This window comes from Eutrema salsugineum, unplaced genomic scaffold, assembly GCF_000478725.1.
Source record: "Eutrema salsugineum unplaced genomic scaffold, Eutsalg1_0 scaffold_6, whole genome shotgun sequence".
NCBI classification, from domain to species: domain Eukaryota; kingdom Viridiplantae; phylum Streptophyta; class Magnoliopsida; order Brassicales; family Brassicaceae; genus Eutrema; species Eutrema salsugineum.
In genome coordinates, this window is record NW_006256547.1 from 7,905,280 (window position 1) to 7,920,898 (window position 15,619).

General features: G+C 35.6%; 3 protein-coding genes and 1 long non-coding RNA gene across 4 annotated transcripts; 3 read left to right on the top strand and 1 right to left on the bottom strand.

Annotated features, from left to right (window-relative positions):
- Window positions 1–1,302: 1,302 nt before the first annotated feature.
- On the top strand, window positions 1,303–3,005 carry LOC18012834 (vesicle transport protein GOT1). The gene is made up of 6 exons (XM_006395833.2): window positions 1,303–1,536; window positions 1,724–1,815; window positions 1,918–1,998; window positions 2,080–2,177; window positions 2,260–2,341; window positions 2,651–3,005. The coding sequence occupies exons 1-6, from the start codon at window positions 1,506–1,508 to the stop codon at window positions 2,687–2,689; spliced, it is 423 nt and encodes a 140-aa protein (XP_006395895.2). The 5' UTR covers window positions 1,303–1,505; the 3' UTR covers window positions 2,690–3,005.
- Window positions 3,006–3,200: 195 nt separating this feature from the next.
- On the bottom strand, window positions 3,201–6,011 carry LOC18012971 (GDT1-like protein 3). The gene is made up of 10 exons (XM_006395834.2): window positions 5,867–6,011; window positions 5,634–5,750; window positions 5,471–5,539; window positions 5,233–5,364; window positions 4,993–5,091; window positions 4,804–4,876; window positions 4,290–4,378; window positions 4,032–4,115; window positions 3,770–3,829; window positions 3,201–3,636 (listed from the first exon to the last, which is right to left on the bottom strand). Exons 2-10 carry the CDS (start codon window positions 5,727–5,729, stop codon window positions 3,448–3,450), a joined length of 891 nt encoding a protein of 296 aa, XP_006395896.1. The 5' UTR covers window positions 5,730–5,750; window positions 5,867–6,011; the 3' UTR covers window positions 3,201–3,447.
- Window positions 6,012–7,108: 1,097 nt separating this feature from the next.
- Window positions 7,109–8,190, top strand: LOC112083526. Its single transcript, XR_002897659.1, has 2 exons — window positions 7,109–7,727; window positions 7,830–8,190. It is a non-coding gene; the product is annotated as an uncharacterized LOC112083526 (long non-coding RNA).
- A 4,831-nt stretch (window positions 8,191–13,021) lies between these two features.
- LOC112083430 lies at window positions 13,022–15,571 on the top strand. The gene is made up of 2 exons (XM_024151454.1): window positions 13,022–13,156; window positions 13,295–15,571. Exons 1-2 carry the CDS (start codon window positions 13,022–13,024, stop codon window positions 15,569–15,571), a joined length of 2,412 nt encoding a protein of 803 aa, XP_024007222.1.
- Window positions 15,572–15,619: the final 48 nt, after the last annotated feature.

Here is a 15,619-nt window from a genome sequence, read left to right on the forward strand (position 1 = left end):
TATAAATATATTTTTGTTACCAATGTAGTTTTAAAACTTAAAATATTTTTTTTTTAATTTTAAATATTGTTGGAACTAACAGAATTAAACTTTTAAATTATATGTGGACACTTTTAGAGGTATATAGATTCAACTTTAATTAATAATAGATTTAGAAATTAAATCTGGAAGATCCCACATAAGGCATGTTGCGGCAAGTGATTTTGGTTTTTTTTCCTTGTTTTGAGGCTTATTGAATGTATTCGAATGTTGCTTGGTTCAGCTAATTGTTACATTTGTGGTTCAGGTTGAATTGTTAAAACCTCGTCAGAATCCATATTATTCCAAAGTTCTTCGTCGGATACCTCAGTCTCCTTCGTCTTAATGACAGAATCTCTTTCTCTATTTTTAGTGATTTGTTTTTTATAAGTGTCGGTATCATTCATTTAACATGTTTTTTTGGATTGCTTAAAATTTATCATTCTTCTCAAATCTGGTGGCCAAGTTTTGAAAATTTTACGGACTCTTTTTAAATATTAAAACGACTTGTAGTGGCTTTTTATATTTTTCTCAACATTTTTTTATAGAGCTAATAATTAAACATATAGTTTAGTCAAATTGGTTATTTTACGTTGTAATGATTAATTCTTTAGTGAAACCTAACTCTATTTGTTTTTTTTTTTTTGCTTTTTTGAATTAAAATTATTGCACACACATTAGAAAAAAACTTAAAATTTATTATAGTTATGTGACAAAAATTTGGATGCTAATGTAAGAATCTCTAAATATGTAAGATTTTATTTGTTCTTTGTTATTTATATAATTGAAACATCTAACTTAATTTTAAAATTTTCCTATTTTAATATCATTTTTTTATCTTAAATAGTAAAATAATTAGTAAACTTATTTTATGGATATTGAAATATAGAATTTGGAAACTTTCGAATTTTTAATGTTGAGGTCGACCAATAAATAATTTATACATAATTTTTTTATTCAGCAATAATATTAGAATTTGTAAATTTTTCTAATTTTGTTATTCAGCAATAATAATAAAATTTGTAAATTTTTTTTTTACTTTTTAGAGTTTATATGAACCAATAAAATTATACTTTTAAATTTTTTGTGGACATTCTGAAAAATATTTAGCTTCAACTTTTATTTATATAAGATTAGATGATGATTTAATATTATGAACACATGATTCTAAATGATTTGTTTAATAGACGTCAAAAAAAAATAGACCAATAAAATAGGCCCAAAATATCTTAAGACCCAGGCCCAAAATATGTCTTACTCCTCGTGTAGGCAATCTGCGAATTCGCCGCGACTTACATAACCTGAAACCCAACTTACCTCGCCGGCGGCGAAAGCACTGACCTCACGCCTGAACCCTAAAGTCGACCGCCTGGAAAATCTCGCGCCTTTTGCCTTGACAGGTTTAGGCGATCTTCCCTTCGCCGGAGATCGCCTTGGTCGCGCTTTGAATTTCAACTTCGCAGTGAAGCAGCTGATTCCAGGAACCAATGATGTCCTTTGAAATGAATGACCGAAAAAGTACGTTCTACATTGTGATTTTCCTCTGAATAATTCGTGATACTTAGTTTTTATTGCTCATCCCAGTATTCAACGGATTTAGATTCCAATTTTAGTCTTCGATTACGCGTTCTTGAGCGAGTGGATCATTATTTGTTATTGTTGGAACCCATTTGTTAATCGTTTTTTTATGTGCGCTTTGAATCAGAAATTGGGTTAGGGCTTACAGGATTTGGCGTATTTTTCTCGTTTTTGGGGATGATCTTGATGTTTGATAAGGGTTTACTTGCCATGGGAAATGTAAGTACCTCATAAAAGTGTCTTCTTTGACTTATGCTATTCTTACTTGTACTCGGAACTGTGTTACTTGAGCTCTCTTTTTCCTTTTCTGGTCTTGTTTAGATTCTTTTCGTCTCTGGAGTTAGTTTAACCATTGGCCTCAAGTCTACAATGCAGTTTTTCATGAAGCGTCAAAACTATAAGGTTTTGTTTGGTTTCCAATTGTTTTTTTCACTTCCTCGAGTCAATTATCTCTGTCTCAGTGTTTCTTTTATATTCACTCAGGGAACCATTTCTTTTGGGGCTGGCTTCTTCTTTGTAGTGATTGGATGGCCTATACTTGGAATGATGCTCGAGACCTATGGCTTCTTTGTACTCTTCAGGTTCGTTTTGCTTCTTCTTCTTCTTCCTTATGGATGTGGAAACGTAGACAAATTACTTACTAACAACGTTTTCTAATTTCAGTGGCTTCTGGCCAACCTTGGCAGTTTTTGCTCAAAAGATACCTGTTCTCAGTTGGATCATTCAGCAACCATATATAAGATCGGTATGGGACTGTTCAATTCAAAAGAAAACTCATTTATTGTCTCAAAAAGTCAGAACATGAAAGATTTACACATTATCGATAACAAATGAGTCCATATTAGCTGCTCAAGCTAGGTGAGAATGATGCATAACTCTGATACCACATACATATAACTCATATAATTTTCCAGTTTCACCTTTCTAAATTACAGTGGATAATTCTCTCTTTGATCTTGGGTTTCCAGGCCTAGCGTTTTTTTTCCATTAACTTTAACTAATACTCTGTTGCATAATGAGTGATTGGCTCGTGTTTTGTTTATGTGATGCGCAGTTCTTTGACAAGTACCGAGGCAAGCGTGTGCCCGTCTAGTCCCTTGCCTAACTCAGAGAGAGAATTCACTCACCTGAGGTAGATGCAGCCGAACAAGCAATTGAAATCTTTCGAAGAAGAAGTTGGTATGCTTGTCGACAACTGTAAAAAACTAAACCCATAGGAGGAGAAAGAAATTAGCATTGGAGAAAAACATACCACTTGAAGCTGTGTGTGTCTTCTTTGTAGTTGAAGATAAACTCAGTGAGATAAACCTCTTGATGGGTTTGTAATCATTTTGGATTAGACTCATTAGAACAATTGATCATTTTGAATACATAAAAAGCTCAACACAGTAATGAGTTTGTGAATATTGTTCCCTCAAAATCATTATCTCATTTCTTCCTCTCAAAATGGTAAAAATTTCACTCATTTTCTGATGATTTTGTTCAAAATGATGTACACTACTTAAAAAAAAATCAACACGGAGATTATAAGGTGGTTTGTATTTCATTCTAGAGATTCATTCTTACTTAGGCAGAGATTAAGATGTTCAAAACTGTTGTGATGCTTAAGGCAAACCTCAAAAATGTGATTCAACCAATCGTATTGTCCAAAACTTACATAATTAGGTTTGTTACACTTGACAAAGACATTGGCTTTGTATTTTACTTGGTTTGGCCATCAAACTCATACAAAATCAAAGGAACAAAAAAACCAAAAAGCAGAGAGATACTTTACTTAGACAATGTCTTATAACATCCATTTTCGCACATTTACGTTGCAGAAAGATGCCATAACTTTTGCAAATTGACTGACTATAGTGGAGGATAGAAATAAGAAGAGACTGAAAAGCCGAGGAAGAGCAAGCCTCCTACAGTTGCGACGGTGCGTTGTGAGATCCTTGAAGCCAACATGCTTCCTCCAACAACCGCCAGTGATGTACAAATCGTGTGTCCTACTGATGCACCTATGGCTACTCCTATCGCGTTCTTGTGTGTAGCCAACTTCGCAGGAGACAATAAAATGGATTGTTTCAATCAGACAATATCAATCTCAGGGATATAAGTCCAAAGACACAGTCCAGGTGTATTGTAAAGAAAATTAGAAACTGAGAGATGAAAAGGACTTTTCTCTTACAGCTATGGTAGCAATCTGGCTACGGTCTCCCCATTCGGCGAGAAAGGTTAAGATAAAAGACTGCACCAAAGATACCAGAGAAGGGTCAACGTCATCTTTGAGAAAGAACAAGAATTGAATTGTATAAGGAAAAGTAGAATAATATTCCCAATATAAATCAACAAAAGTTAACACATTTGAGGTTAAATCACCGGTAAGCATAAAGTTAAGACATTTTTAGCTGTAAACAACACAATCGAAAGCATCAATAAGCGAAGAATACCTCTAGAAATATTGGAGTACAAAATCTTGAGAATAAGCGACGGAAAGGTGTTTTCCCTTGGCCTGACTCAAGCTTCTCTTCAACCTTTTACAACAGATAATGGGAAGTCAGACAACGTCATAGTCCAAAATAAGGTAATTTGTTCAAAATGAGTCCAGGATCAGAGAAAGGAGAAGTATAGAAAATTTTGAATGTGAAAAACTAATCAAAACGTCAAGCAAAATCTCTTCAACAACAGGTAGCTTGAGAACCACATACTTCCTCCATTTCCTTCTTCTGATGTGACTTTGAATCACTAGACCTCCAAGCAATGTAGAGTAGTCGCAAACCGAAAAATGCATAGAGAACTGCATGTTCAAAGATGTAAGATCGTTCAAGTGAGACTCGGATTAGAAAAAAAAAATGAAGGAGCAACCTAAATTTACAATCAAATGCAAAAACGCCAATGATAGATAATACAGAAAATATATACAACAACATAAAATTCTTACAAACACGAAGAAATCAGTTTTGATGGCTACCTTTCTGTTAAACCATTCAGAATCATTTCATTTTAGATACCAAGGTATACAATACAGTTCAAGTAAACTGGAGTAGCTAATTATGATCAAACACGCACCAGAAGATGATACTATATTATGAGCAAAACTCAAAAAAAATTTTAGCACACTACAGGTTGCATAGCACTCTCAAGATTCTTAAGCCAACAAAATCTTTGAAGACAGAAAAAATAAAATTTTCACAGTGGCACACATATGAGAGAACAATATACCTGTAGCTGCACTGTTGGTGTGCTTCCTCGATATCAAATTTGGCACTATCCTACCAAGTCCAGTGGAAAGTATCTAAATAGAATTCATGAGAATCGTAACAATTAGACGTACCCTTTTCTGTGGTACTAAGAAATATGATAAACTAATTTGAATTAGAGCAAAGATGTTCAAGTAATTTTTGCACTTACAGTCATAACAAACAAAGCTGAAAGTGCACCCGACAAAACAGTAGCTTTCGGGTGTCGCATAGCCATCAATGCAGCTATTATAAACGTCTCATCGCCAATCTGACATACAACAAAAGATTACACTCTAACTTGAACACCAACTAAAACTTTAACTCTGTTCCACTAAGAATAACTTAGGCGTCTTAAATCAAATCTAGCACAGATAGCAAATCAAATTAACCCGAAAAAAGCAACACGAACCTCGGTCACAAGAATCATGGAGAAACTCGAAAACAATGCGTCAAATACACCAGGGCCAGTTGATTCGAGGTTCAAACCAAGAGCACCAAGTTCTTCACTAGCAGCATCAATTCCAATTTTTTCAGTTCCAATCTACAAATCAAATTCAAATAAAGAATCCAGATTCCACATCTAAAAAGAGATTCCAATTCGAAAAAAAAAAGCAAAAAGCAAAAAGCAAAAAGCAGATCGAGCTTACCATTCCACGACGGCCTAGCTCTTTACGAAATACTTCTGATTCCTGCTTCTCATTATCAACCCCAGAATCCTAGTAAAGGAGCAAAAATCGTTTATACATATAATCCGAATCAATTCGAAAAGCATTTGAAAAGACGCCTCCATGGAGGTCAAATAGTATTTACCTGTGCTGAGATGGCGGAAACGAAGATGAAGAAGAAGATGGTGGAGACGAGAAGAAGGCGGGTGATGAAACCCGTAGGGTTTGCTTTGAAACCCATGAGTGATACGAGGGTACAGATCTGTGATTTTGACGAGGAAGAAGATGATGAAATCCGTTTCAATTTCTTGCGAAAAGGAGCAAATCTGAGAAAGAAAAAAATGAGACGTTGAGATCTGAGAAAATGAAGATCCTTACGATTTTAGAGAAGCATTGGGAGAAACGCTAAGTGAATGAGAATGATCCTTGCGATGCTGCTGAGAAACAGAGAGATCTGTGTGCTATTTGAAAATTGTAAATGGAATTAATCAAAAAATATTCACACGGTTTGACAAAATAAAACATAGATAACAACAAGGTTTATTTTTTTCTTATAAACCATATTAACTTTTATATTTTTATATATTTAACAACAAGATAACAAGAAGGTTTCTTTTATAGATAACAACACGGTTTTATATATATATATATATATATATATATATATTATTTTTTTAAGACAAATAATTTTATTAATACAATTACAAAGTCAATATACCAAATTTTTGTAAAAAAATTAAATTTTAATTCAATTAGTTTAGATTTTTTCATATATATTTAGGATTAATTATCAAATTACAAAAATCAGTTGTTATTTTTTTATAAAATAATAAATTTAAATATCTAAATTTCAATAATATTTTCATAATAATGATGAAGATAATAAACGATATATTATTATATATTTTTTATAATCAATTATTTTAAAATTAAAAAATTAAAAAAATTAAAAAATAAAATATATATATTTTACAATAATATAAACAGATAAGATAAAATTACGTTTTTATATTTATAGTTTTTTTATTAATCGAATGGTAGGATTAAAATTATGTTTTTGTAATCATAATCAAATTTATTAGAAAAAATAAACTTAAAAAAAAATTTATCTAAACACAAAAATAAATTATATCATTTATTAAAAACTATTATATCTATAAAAATGTAAATTACAATATAAAATTAAATAAAAAACAATTTTTTGTGCGTCGTCATTAGAATTTTGTTTTTCTTATAAATTATAACTTTTATATTTTATTTTTTATATATATTTTTATTTATTTATAATTTTATGATAAATAATTTATTAATATCAATACGATTAGATAGTCAATATACAAAATTTTTGAAAAATAAATTATTACATATGCAGATATATGTGTTATATGTTAAAAATAAATGAAAAGTGAATTTGACGATCATTTCTGAAGTGAAGTTTTACTTGTTAAGAGATGATTAAATCTATTATTTTCTTTGTATTTTCTCTTTTAAACCATAACTTATTTATATAGCGGGAAGATACAATTTCTCCTCTCTCTCTAATTCTAGTAAGAGAAAGTTCTCTTGAGTCTCTTCGAAAAATTTTCTTTGTCGTTTCAACTTTTTTTGGTCGGTGACCCGCGTTAATCCAATGTCAGTACTGTACTATATATATTTCCTCAGTTGAATAACTTTGTGTATATCTCTTTCCATTTATCGGATTTGTAACTCCAACTTGTTCGATTCTAGTTTTTATAGTTTTTTAAAAACTTCTCCTTTTGCATGTTTCAATTGGCTCTTCGATTGATTTCGAAGTAGTCAAATTCTGAGAGATTTGTCGGGCTCTTTCCCACCGGCGCTTGTTATCTCTTTCACGAAGTGTAAATCCCTGATCTCTCTAGATAGTTAAATCGAGCGAGGTTATTTCATGGAGGTTTTAACAAGGTGATGCAGTCAAATCAGAGAGGAGTATGAAGATCTAGAGTTCTTGTCGTGTTTTGGTGGCTCTCCAGAGAATATTTCGGCTTCGGTTCACTGAAGTTTCTTTTCGGTGAATCAAACTTTCGCTCTTCTCGATCTCTTCTGACGAATCTGCAAAAGGAAACCTGGTGCATCATGGCGTAACTTGAGGAGTCTTAACGAAGATGACAAAGTTTGTGTCTTACTTAATTGGTGGTGGAAGCTCACGGCGGTGATGACGTATGTTTAAGACTTATTGTATGAAGACCACGTGGGGTTTCTTGCTCTTGCTTCCGTTTAGGTACATGTGTCCTGTATTTATGCTTATCGTTACTGTGGGAGCTGGATTTCTCACATCCGACAGCAAAAACATCCGACAGATTAATAATCGGCCCAAATGCAGGATTCAGCCTATCAAACTATTCGCGGACCAACTAAGTGTCGTCTCGCACGTACGATATGGCGAGCTCCAAGCTCTAAGATAACCGGTCAAATTCAAAGATATTCCATTAGCAGCTCGGGGTTGTTGCGAAAATCACGAAAAATGGTGTAACACGAAGTGGCTCGAGATACGCGGCGGCAGTTCAAATCTCGAAGAGAAGTATAAAAGGAGCTTGAGTCACACAAAATCAATAACTTTTCCCTTCCGAAAAAATCCTAGCAAAAACAATTATTTTTTTGTACTCTTTCTCTTCGAGAAATCATGTATTCATCCTCAATATACTAATATAAATCCAATTTCTTCAATATATTTTTATTCTCGATCAATTCAAAGAAAAATCTGGCATATCGTTATAAATCTCTAAGTCAAAACTATACACAAATTTTTTAGTGTGGAATTTAGCAACCATATTTATGGCTGCGTGTAATTCCATTGGGCTTGATGTTGGACTATTAATGTACTGTTTGCCCTTTGGGCTTTATTGAAAGTATGTTGAGAAAAAAAAAAATATATATATATATATATACAGTGAAGTGTTTTGTATAATATGTTATATGAGAAAGAGAGAGACGAAAGAGATGTTGAGTAGAGACGAGATTAAGGCTCTAATTGGTATTGACTATTTCCGGTAGGCTGTAGGCTTTTATTTTAGATTTTACTATAAAAATTTTGACCTTAAAAATATGACTATGAGCTTGCTTGGGGTTAGACTTTTAAGACTTTTAATCCATTTAACAGCCTTCAAAACTCTTTTTTACCAAGCATGCTTTTCTAATTTTATTAAGTCAAAAGTCTCAAAAGCCACATTTTTTATTTTTTGGTCATAGTTTCTAAAAGCTAGCGTAAGATAAGCTTTTACAAAATAAAAGTGAAAAAAACATATATTTATTTTTTTCTCTCTCTTTTCTTCCTTTATTCAAATCAATTTATAAATTTCTATATAATTTATTCATAATAAAATTTAATTGATTAATTATAATCTTTTCTGTTTTTTTTAGATCCAATTTATATAACTTCTTTTTACCATATTGTTTTTTAGAAATATCTAAAAATCTTTGTTAAATATAGGGTAAAGTAATTTAAAAAAAAAAATTTGTCATTTTTAAAATAATAAATAATTTTTACAGCTAAAAGTTTTTAAAGTCAACAGTCATAAGTAAAAACCAACACCAAAATCAAGCAAGCCCTATGGCTTTAAAGAAAAGCTAGAATTGTATGTTTTAAAAAAAAACTGTCGATTTCAAGACTACAAAAAATAGGTTGTGAGTGCTTTTAGAAGCAGTTTTTAGACTGTAATGAATTTTAATTAATAAAAGTCTGATTGGTAAAAGACTTTATTTTTTCAAAGCCTCTATAGTTTTTAAAGTTGATTTACCAATCAGAGGATGATAGAGATTCGTATTATTCATTATTTTTTACACACCTTTCACAATAGAGGAATAAACTCGTGATAATATTTAATTTGTTTTCGATTTATTTTAAAGAAAAAAAAGAAAAAAAAAGTGGTCAAATACTTGGGGGTCCTTAGTAAAGTTTCATATTTTACGAACCCAACCACCAAGATCCACACCAAGTCTGTCATATCGGGTTGATTCCGAATAAATCGGGTCTTCGGTAAAATTGTGGTAAGTCAAACCCTTAAAAGCAATTATACTTGTAAAAAAATAAAAAATAAAAATTTCAAATTTCAAAATCGTCATCTTGTCGTCGTCGTCTTCGTTTAGTATTCTCTGGGACAACTACGAGTGATTTGTTGTTGCCTGTCTTGAATCAACACTAAATCAGGTTCGTTCGTCTTTGTCCTCTGATTTGTCCTCTGATTTGTACTTTCTATTTAGATAACTTTGTAGATTTGAACTCGATTTTATGTGGAATCCAAAATTCGATTTATTTGTTTTATATTCGGTTGGTAACTACAAGATAGGAGTCATGGATGGTATCGAAAGAGTGTTTAGTTATGCTAGACAAGAACTGTACTAAGATTCTGAATCGTCACAGGAGAAAATGGTAGAAGGAGTTGCCGATTTAGAGACGGGTAATAATCAGATAGTGTTGTGGCAGAACACTACTGAAACTACGGAAACTAAGGCTGAGGAGGAGGAGAACCAGCCATTGCCACCCGTGAGAATGTTCTTCGAGCCCAGTCAGTATCATAATGCAATAAAGCTGGGAACAAGATGTTATATCCACAAAGCTGTTGCAAAATTGGAGTCTCTAGACCTTGAACCCCATGAGCTGATATGGTTTACAGAACAACCATAGTTCAAGCACTTTTGGCACATGCACAGGGCCATGCATGAGGACACAACACACAAGATGATGGGAATGTGGTTACTTCTTCTTCGGACAGCAAACAAAAATAAGAAGAGGGTGGTTTGTAGTGAATGGCGTACCAATTCGCTATTCCCTTAGAGAGCATGCCCTTTTGTGTGGATTAAACTGTCTACCGTACCCAGAGGACTATGAGAGCATAGGAAGTTTTTTCGTTTAAGAATATATATATTTCCAGGAAACCGTTGATGTCGGGCCTAGGGTTGCGTTTTTTACAAGCCCATTGGTCCTCAAAAAGTTTTAAATTTTAAAACCCTAGTGTCTGCAAGTGCACAGATGTACGTTGTAGGACTTAGGGTGTCGATCCACAGGGAGGATGTCTAATCTGCAAGAAACAACAAATTGAGAAGTAAGCAAAGTCATAAACTAATGGGATTTTTGGGGTTTTTGGTTAAAAATCTTAAGCTAAACCTAATCTAATATTCACAAGAAATATTATAGAATATCTCAAGGATAGTCGACTCAAACTATAGACTCTAAACTCATAGGAGGCGATTTAGACTTCTCCGGTTAACTCTAATCGATGTAAAAGCATTTCCAAATAGCCTTCGGGCGATTTATCTTCATCTGTTTCTGGGTTCTGCATGGAACTAGAATAAACATGTGAGTGATTAACCAACTCTCGCCATCTTAGTCAACTAATCACTCAGATCTGACAATTAACTCTCGCTCTCATGCCAGAAATAAGATCATGCATCAAATATTGAATTCGTCTGCTCACATCTTCTCTACAGGTAGCTTTCGAGTCCTATAGCGATTATGTTCTTCTAAAGCTAGGTATGGATGATCTGATACAGCACTCTCGTGGCTCTGATCGATCCTAGGCTCAGAAAATAGGTCATGAATCTACTCTCATGCAATATGAACAACTTAGAAGAGATGAGATCCAGAATATGGTTTAGAAACTTATAAATCCTAATCGACATATATGCCTATCGAAAACTCTTCAAACAACTTGACTATCTAGGACAGATCTACATGATGCAATGGATGATAAAAGACATGAAAAAAATGCAAAAGATGAAACAGAAAAGTTAATTAGATAGAAAAGAGAAAGAACAATGGATCAGGGGAAGAATCCCCATATCCATCGCCTAACCCTAGAAAAACAAATTTTGGTGGCTCAAAATCTCATTATAAGAGCACACACCCGTTTAGGGCTGCTAAGAAAAGTATTTATAGGTCCTAAGGTCTTCTAGGTCTTATTTAGGGCTTCTCTGAAGAGAAATGGCGAAGTGTGCTTTAATGTTGGGCCTTGTGGCTCGTCATGGATCCACCGGGGGTGAAAGTCTTTCGGGGCAGGCAAAATGCATGTTTGCCGCGGGTGAGAGTCGTCCGGGACAGGTGAATTTGGTCAACTTGTTCTCTATGTATCTTTTGATTGCACCGTTGGATCTTCGTGATGTAAAGTGCTATGGAAAGCTGGTTTTCTCCTCTTTATTGTCTCCAAATTTGAGCTGGATCAGACGGTGAGAAAGTCTTCATTTGAGGCTGAATATCAGGCGGTCTGACTCTTAGCTAAAAATATTGATTTTTTCCAATTTGCCATCATTTTCCCTAAGTTTCTTAAAAAGTGCCTTAAAACTACAAATACATAGAATCTATATATATAAAGATAGCTTTTCTCTCTTCTGGTGCTGCCACCTCAGCAGCCACCTCAGCAGCCACCTCAGCAGCCACCTGTGCAATTATTTTTTTAAAAAACTTTTGGTTTGCCCGGTTTCTCCAATTACGGCAAATGATGAGACACTTTAAATAAATCAAATATCACACTATCAGAAACTGAAATTAAACAAACCATATGAACAACAACAATCACGGAATCACCATCAAAAGGGAATTGCATAAACAGATTTTTCAATAGAAGTGATATTTTCCAGAAAAAAACTCTGCTCAGCTTAACCATAAACGCTGGACTTTCTACCAATCCCAAAAAGGATCCATGAAATCCACGCCAAATTGGAGTCACCAACGGCACACCCAAAAAACCAATTCCAAAGCTGGGAAACCGATCAGCTCCCCAATATGATGACAAATAGAGGTATATCTAAGAAATCATGGGGAGGGGTTAGACCGGCACCGATTATGGAAAAAAGCACCGCAAGAGTGGACAATACTGAAATTAAACGTCACTGAATCATCCAAGGAAGAAAGAGAAGGAGGATGAAAAAAAATGACTCAATTAGAGACCAAAAGAATGGGTATGAACAAAAGGTTAGTCCGACCAAAATTTCAATCACCCTCTTTCAATTGAAGCACCCTCTATCATTAAACCAAAATTCCAACAATAGAAGGGTTTTGCCAACATTTGAGAGAGTTATCGATTAATACCTACAATTATGAAGGGCTAAAAACGGACATAGCTTTGTATAATCAAAATGGGATTTCATGAACATCGAACGAACAAAGAAATATAGCAGGAAAATGAGTCAATATAAAATAATACAAAAAATTAGAGACTAAAAAAAACTTTCACACTAACCATCCAAACCCGATTTCAATATAGACATATTGTACTTCCACTGACTCAAGGCCTTATACAAAATATACTAACGGAGAAAGTGCTTTCACAATTACAAATTAAAAAAACAAAGAAACAAATACTTCAGAAACAAAAATAAATTAACAAGAATAAACATAGCACTTCCATAACATAAACCAAAAAATTATAAAAAAAACCCTGAGTAACACCTTCTATAAGAGACATAAGTGTGATATTATATACCCCTAAGTGTGATATTATATATCAACAATTGGCACCGACTGTGGGGAATTACAGTAATATTTTCAATCTAGCTCGATAAAGAAGAACAAGTTCGGCAATGGCAGACCTAACTGCTTCCGAAACAAGGAATGGCGACAACGATAGCACTCCGAAAAATCCCAACCGAACTGACCCGAACAATACGGAAACTCCAACAAACTCTGGGCAGTTCGACCAAAACGCCATTCTACAGGTAATAACAGCTCAGTTTCAGGAAATAACAAAACAGAACAATGAACGTTTGGACGTCATGGCGGCCCAAATCACAGAACTCAGTCAAACGCAAACTCCATTGTGAGGTCGTAACTTAATTGGCGACCTCAACTCAGAGGAACCCCCAACTGGAACAGTCCGATCTACAACCTTAGGATCTACTGGCAACCCAGCCACTCAATCCACCTTCAATCGCGATGAAGAATTCGAAGCCATGAAGGTCAAACTTCGTGAAATCACCTCACAGATTCACAAAGCAACCAGTGCAGCTCCCGAAATTGATCGCGTTATCCAAGAGGCACAAAAGACGCCATTCACTCCTAGAATCACTAACACTCCTGTTCGGAATCTTGAGAAGTTAAAACTCAAAACTTACGAAGGCGATTCCGACCCAAAGCACTATCTGACATCTTTTGGCATCGTCATGAACCGCTTTCAGTTCCGGACGACAAAAGAAAAAGATGCAGTGAGGTGTCAGTTGTTCGTTGAAAATCTCCAAGGAGTTGCTACCGATTGGTTCACTCGACTTGAAGCGAACTCCATAAACAGTTTCGCCGAACTCTCAACAGCGTTCGTTAAACATTTTTTGATGTTTATCGGGCAGAATACGCGAAATGCCGAACTATGGCGAATGGTTCAGGGAGAAAACGAGAGTCTCCGCGACTTCATCAAACGTTTCAAGTCAGTTGTCGCCCATTGCACGGTCAGCGACGAGGCCGCCCTCGAGTGTTTGCACAAGGCAACTCGGATTAAGTCATCCTTTCACAAAGCGATCAAACACAACCCACCGCTTACACTCGAGGACGCACTCCATCGATCGAACTCATATATTGCAGAGGAGGAAGAGGAGGCCGCCTACGATCAGAGAAAATCTTCACAAAAGCAGGTCGACCCAAAAGAGAGACCTAAAAATGACAATAACGAACCACGTCCGACCTACGACAGAGGATTCGACAATCGACGAAAATTCGCAAGTAACAATGTCAACTCGGCTCAACCACAGCGACCATGGAACAACAAATGGATTCGCGGTAATGACGATCAAGACGAGACATTGTTCTGCGAATTCCACAACCGTAAAGGACACAACACTGAAGAATGCCGACACTTGAAAGATTACCTCCTAAAACAACTCAGAAAAGGATCAATTTCAATGGACGATGTTCGCCGAACTCCTTTCCGACGCAACAATGAAAAGAAAGAGCGACCTAATACAGTCATAAACGAAAGGATCCAAGACACCGCTGGTACAACCAAAACAAATAACCCACAACCAGCCAAACCCGAGCAGCAAAAACGAGGTCGGGAAAACAACGACACAGACACCCATGTACTAAAACCTAGGAAACGAGTCAACTTTATCATGGGCAAACTCGAGATGTGCAACTACTCAGTTCGGGGGATAAAAGTGTATAGTCGACAGGCGTTTACCGCGTCAAAATTCAGCGCAACAACGACGAGCAGACCAGCCATTGCATTCACAGAAGCGGATACAATCAGTCTCCAAATGCCACACAACGATTCTCTGGTAGTCGACCTACTCTTTGACGATGTCGAAGTAAGTCGAGTCTTGATCGACACTGGCAGTTCGGTTAACGTCATCTTCCGAGATACACTCGAGCAGATGGATTTTCCTAAGGAAAAAATTAAAGCGGACATCGAACCGTTAACAGGATTCACGGGCGAGCAAACCATGACAGTCGATACAGTCAAAATACCGATCTACGTTGCGGGTGTTGCAAAAACTGTTAAGTTCTTCATCATGAAGACACCAGCAATCTACAACGCCATCCTCGGAACGCCTTGGCTCCATGCAATGAAGGCAGTAGCTTCTACTTATCATCAGTGCGTCAAATTTCCAACTCCAGGAGGAATTTATACACTTCGTGGAAATCAAGCTACAGCTCGATCATGTTACATTAATGAATGCAAGATCCGAATTGCTAATCAATCGTGTGCCATCAGCGCGAAGTCCGACCCAATAACTCAAAAGCAGAAGCCACCACAAGAAACGGTAGTTCAGGTCAGCATCGACGAGACTTTCCCTGAAAGACAGGTCGGTATAGGCGCCGACCTGGATCCAGAAATCAGGGAAGATATACTTCAGTTCCTCGGCAAGCACGTGACAACCTTCGCATGGTCAATCAGCGATATGCCGGGCATAGATCCAAAGGTGGCACGCCACGAACTCAATATCGACCCTACTTTCAAACCCGTCAAACAAAAAAGACGCAAACTTGGACCTGAAAAGGCACAAGCCGTTAATGACGAAGTCGAGCAACTACTTCAAGCAGGATCTATCACTGAAGTTCGATATCCATATTGGCTTGCCAATCCTGTCGTCGTCAAAAAAAGAACGGGAAATGGAGAATTTGCGTCGATTTCACCGACCTGAATAAAGCTTGTCCCAAAGACGGTTTCCTTTTACCACATATTGATCGGC